The sequence below is a fragment of the Lactuca virosa genome, chromosome 2 (genome assembly GCF_052849685.1).
Source record: "Lactuca virosa cultivar CGN04683 chromosome 2, Lactuca_virosa_CGN04683_v6, whole genome shotgun sequence".
NCBI classification, from domain to species: Eukaryota; Viridiplantae; Streptophyta; class Magnoliopsida; order Asterales; family Asteraceae; genus Lactuca; species Lactuca virosa.
The window spans coordinates 233708891-233714563 of record NC_136427.1 but is presented as its reverse complement, the minus strand read 5'-3'; the positions used below and the strand labels follow the sequence as shown (position 1 = coordinate 233714563).

Sequence of the window (5673 nt, the reverse complement as noted above, 5' to 3'; positions counted from 1 at the left end):
GTAAAGGAAAAGTAATGAAGAAAGAAATGGGCATTATTGTGTGTGTGTGAGAGAGAGAGAGAGAGAGAGAGAGAGAGAGAGAGAGAGAGAGAGAGAGAGAGAGAGAGAGAGAGAGAGAGAGAGAGAGAGAGAGAGAGAGAGAGAGAGAGAGAGAGAGAGTATTTTCTTTTTTCTTTTTTATTTTTTTGAATTTCTATACTATAAAAATAAAAGAAGAAAATACAAATGGCAAAATTGACATTTTAGAAAATTCAAAACAAATTGTATCAAACTTACAACTAAATAAAAACTTTGGAACTTTCAGTTTTCAAAATACACGACATACCGTTTGTGCAGTTTAGTCTTGAAAATAAGCTCATAACATTTGTTCTTGGCGTTATTGGATGGGCCTTTTCACAAACCACAGTGCCAAGAAAATCCAGGTTTGAACTTTGAAGTTTGTACTTTGAAGCAACCATATCGAACTTTCTTGGTTAATCATGGATTGGGCCCCAGCTCTCCTCGTGTCTGAGATCTGATGAGCGACTCGCAAAAATGCCGCAATAGATGAGAACAAGAACAAAAACCATCCCTGCAACTTCGACAATTCTTTGCAATCGAATGCTCGTCAGCATCCAACAAAACACCCGCTTCATAAAGGTCAGTCATCACTTCGCTCTTTTCTCTTTCAAACATCACTGTTTTTCCACACCCTTCAACCCAGAACCACTGTCAAACCCACATAAATCAAACAAATCCCAAATAGATGCATGTGCGGCTTACCTTTCTGGTTTTACAAAATCGGTCCTAGATAAATGTTCTGATCTTTTGATTAGAAAAACTCAGCCCTCAACTGCTAATGCTTCGTCTCTCGGCGAACTTCTTCTCAGTGTGTCCTATCTGAACCCTAGATTAACCCGTAAATTTTGGAGAAAGTCTGGATTAGAACCTCAAGATGTTCTTGAACTGTTGTTGGGTTTTGAATCTAATATCGGGAAATTGGGAATTGATGTCAAAAAGGTTGAATCTTTATTTGGGGTTTTTAAGTGGGCTAGTTCTAGTAGCAACCAAAGTAGGAGGTTTAAGCATCTCGGTCAGTCTTTCAAGATCATGGTGGGGTTGTTGGTGCGGGTCGGGTTGTTCAAGGATGCCGAGTCCTTGCTTTTGGTCATGGATAAAGAAGGAATTTTATTGGATAATCATGAAACGTTCAGTGCTTTAATCGAATGGCATGTCAACATGGATGAATTAGAAAAGAGTACTCATATTTATGATAGAATGAGGAGACTAAATCTGTCACCATCGTTGTCATGCTACCATACTCTCCTTAATTATCTGGTCAATAGAAGTCAAACCCAATTGCTGTTTCGAGTGTATAGTGATTTACTTGAGATAGGTATATCAGAAAAAGATACCTATGAAAATGTCATTCAAGCACTATGTAGAGATGGAAAAGTTCAAGAATCAAGAAATTTAATCAAGAATGCCTTTGTTTATGGAATCAAACCAACCTCTGTAGTTCTTGATGCAATTGCAAGTGGATACTGTAAGAAAAAGGATTACTATGATTTGTTTAGTCTTTTCACTGAGATGGATTGTGTTCCTGATGTCATGGTAGGCAACAAGATCTTACATTCAATGTGTCAAAATTATGGAGTTCAAGAAGCCTTTATATATCTCAAAGAATTAGAGCACTTGGGCTTCATCCCTGATGCTATAACCTTTGGGATCTTGATTGGTTGGAGTTGCCAAGAATCAAACTTGAAAGATGCCTTCATTTATCTCTCGAATGTTTTGTCTAGAGGCCTAAAACCCCATATATATTCCTATAATGCAATCATTAGTGGGGTTTTCAAGAAAGGTATGTGGAATCATGCAAAGGACATTGTTCTTGAAATGGATGATGAGGGTATAACACCTGATATGTCAACTTTTAAAGTTCTCTTAGGTGGATATTGTAAAGCTAGAAAATTTGATGAGGTGAAGATGATGATTGAAAAGATGGTGCATAATGGCTTGATTGAACTCTCGCCTTTACAAGATCCTATATCAAAAGCATTTATGTTGTTGGGTATTAACCCAATGGATGTAAGAGTGAGGAGGGACAATGATGTGGCGTTTTCAAAAACCGAGTTTTATAATAACATGGGAAATGGACTCTATTTAGAAGGTGATGTGGTCAACTTTGACCACATTATGATAAGGGTTCTTGATGATTCAATGATTCCTGATTATAATCATCTTAATACCATAGATGAATTGATTCACTGGGGTCAAGAACTTTCATCTGCTGCTTTCTTGACACTATTGAAGAAGTCACATGCTTCTACTTCAAGTTTTAAAACAATTACCACTTTCTTGAAAAATATACTGAATTTACGCGAGCTTGATGGAGAAACACTCAATTTGCTTGTTCAAGCGTGTATTAAAAGGGGGTTCGTACATAACGCAAGGAATCTGTTCGATGAAATGCTCAAGAGAAACCTGCAAATTGAGAACAAGACATATTCTGCTCTAGTAAAAGGCTTATGCAAGAAAGGGAACTCAAATGACCTTCATGATATCTTGAAACTAGTCCAATCCAAGAACTGGTTACCTTTCTTGAATGATTATAAAACCCTCATTTGTTCACTTTGCAAGAACAATATGCTGGTGGAAGCTATATCTCTTTTCGAGCATGCAATGCTCGATTACCCACATGAAGTACAAGAACTCTTTTACACTTTTCTTGAAAAACTTTGTGGAATTGGGTTCACTAAAGTTGCTTATACTTTGTTTGAGGAGCTTCTATCGAGGGGATATGATATCAATCAGGTAGCTTATACTCATCTTCTTCAAGGGCTTTGCAAAGAGAAGCGTTTTTCAGAAGCTTTTGCTTTTGTTATGTGCAATACAATGTTGACCAAGAATACCACCCTAGATCTTGATGTTGACTTTTATAATGTTTTGCTTTATGGGTATTGTGTAGCTAAAGACTTGAGGAAAGTCAAGGAGGTTGTTTGTTGGATCCTAAAAAAGAACATAACCATCTACATCTCAAGTTACAGCAAGTTAGTGTCTCTAATGTGCAATGAGGGTCAATTCCGATTCCGATTCCAGTTATGGATAAAAGATGTTATGGTTAAACAAAGTTCTTCACATATAACTGTGTATAATATCCTGATTTTCCATCTTTTTGCCTCTGGAAACAGTGAGTGTGTTAATATACTTTTAGATGAAATTCAAGAAAAGGGACTGGATTTCGATGGTGTCACTTACAACTTTCTTGTTTATGGATTCTCCAAGTGTAAGAACATGTCACGTGCTCTTTATTATCTGTCAGAAATGATGAGTAAAGAGCTAAAACCGAGTAATCGATGTCTACGAGGAGTAATCAGTTTGCTTTCTATCAATGGAAAGTTGAAGAATATCTTGAAACTGTGTCAAGAAATGGAAGCTAGAGGCTATGTTCATTGTTCATATGTTCAAAATGAAGTGGTGGAGTGTCTCTTGAAGATGAATAACCTCCAAGAAGCTGTAAACTTTCTGGACAAGTTGATTGTTAAAGATCTTGTTCCAAACAACATAAACTATGATAATCTAATCAAGAACATGTGTCGCCATGGAAGAAAGGACAAAGCCCTTGATCTTCTTGACACTATGTTGAAGAAAGGAAACATCCCGGACTCAAGAACATATGACTGTTTAATTCAAGATCTATGTGTTTCCCATATGATAGAAGAAGCTCTTGACATGCACACAGAAATGTTGAACATGAAACTAATCCCAAGCATTGAAACACATGAAGTTGTGACTGAAAAGCTTTGTAAACTTGGAAGAACATTAGAAGCACAAAAGGTGATTGATGATGTGATTTGTGTAGGAGAGGTTCCAAGTAAGGTGATGTTTGGGTTATTGGTTAGTAGGTATCATTTTGAAAGAAATTTCAGCAAAGCCTCGGAGGTTTTACAAAAGATGCAACGATTTGGGTACAAGCCTGATTTTGAATCTCATTGGTCTCTCATAAGCACTTTGAGCAGCTTTAGTGGCAAAGATAAACAAGATGACAATCGTAATTTTCTGTCAAGATTGCTTTTTGATAGTGGGTTTCATCCAAAATCCAAATAATTTTTGTTAGAATTAAGATATTCATTTTCAATTGTGTTGTGTTGTGTGTAAAGTTAAGTCAAAAAGAAACGACTAGATATATAATCACTTAAACCTTTGAAGTAAAAAAAAAAAGAAACAACACCTACGACTGATTGGTGTTTAAAAAACGAATCTTATTATAGCTATATGCATCTTAATAAAATACCCACTTATAGAATATTCAATTTTATTATATTTTAAAATTTTAATGTACCTTTCTTAATATTTACTTAAAAATAAATGTCATTGAAGGTTATGGAGGTGGAGTAAATTTCATTGAGCAAGTGATATTACATCCACATGACGTGCATTTACTTAACGAGTGTTATGATATGAAGAGAGTTAAAAAGACGATAGTACTTTTGTAATAAGGTCTTTGATTATAGTACAAAGGTACCATGATTTTCCTTCTCTTCCCACGAAATAACCATTAATGATAATGGGCTATGTGTTCACTTATGAGTAGTACCATATATGAGTAATATGTTATGAATTCAGTCTTAAAAGTTCTCATTAATGAAACATTCTAATGAGACTTTATCTTTTAACAGCATATATATCTTTTTTTGAATCCTAAATACTTTTTGAAATTTAGTTTAAGATCTTGTGTTGATAAAGAATTTACGTGAGAATTTATAACAACTCATCTACATTTGTAGATGAGAAGTTTGATCATCTTATGACACTAATTCTAAATATTTATTAGTTTATCTAGCCGATATCCAAATTGGATTGATATGTCTTTAGATGGTCGATCCCGTAAAAATAAGACTAATCAAATCAATTATTACTTAATTAAAATCTAATTATCATCTAATTACCATTCAATATACCAATGGCCATAAAATATTATATTTATTAATATATACATTTATATCATTTAAATGTTTGTAAAGAAAATTTTAGAAAATAAAAATAAAAATAATTACACTGGGGTTTTTTCTTGGCAAAAATAAGTTAGTATATTGTAATTTAACGCTTAGAAAACTATAAAAGTAATTTATTGTAGTTTATAAAGTAGCTTATTGATAATTTAGCTTAAAATAGCTTATTGATATGTTAGCTAAATTGGTTTGTCAAATACAACTTGAATAGAATTTGGGTGGATCCAATCCAATATATTAGATAGCAAATAGTGAATATTCAATGGATATAACTAACTGAATCTAATATTCAATTGAATCGATATGGTTCCATTGACCACAAATAACTGGATTGAGATATAATTAAATGAGTTCTACGCAAAATTATTGGACGTAAAATTTATATTGTAAACCAATAAACCCCATCATACTATTTGTCATATCTAAATATATGGTTTAACTTAAAAAGTTTTATATCATATATTCAGAAAATACTAATCATTTGAAATGCTTAACTCATGAATAGAGTTGGTTTTTATAATTTCGGAAAATGTGACATTTATTAAATAAATTTTTGAATGTTTGGTTTGGTCACTCCATTTTTAAAAGCAATTGAGTCATTAAATTTTATTCTGTCCTAATGTTACAACTCTCTTCTCATCTTGCACATATGTTCATCTTTACCATTTTATAGATCGTTACT

At 33.5% G+C, this 5673-nt stretch overlaps 1 protein-coding gene across 1 annotated transcript; it reads left to right on the top strand.

Annotated features, from left to right (window-relative positions):
- Positions 1-327: 327 nt before the first annotated feature.
- Positions 328-4117, top strand: LOC145160469 (Pentatricopeptide repeat (PPR) superfamily protein). The gene has a single exon (XM_079079666.1). It carries the CDS (start codon positions 547-549, stop codon positions 4084-4086), a length of 3540 nt encoding a protein of 1179 aa, XP_078935792.1. The 5' UTR covers positions 328-546; the 3' UTR covers positions 4087-4117.
- The last annotated feature ends 1556 nt before the right edge of the window (positions 4118-5673 follow it).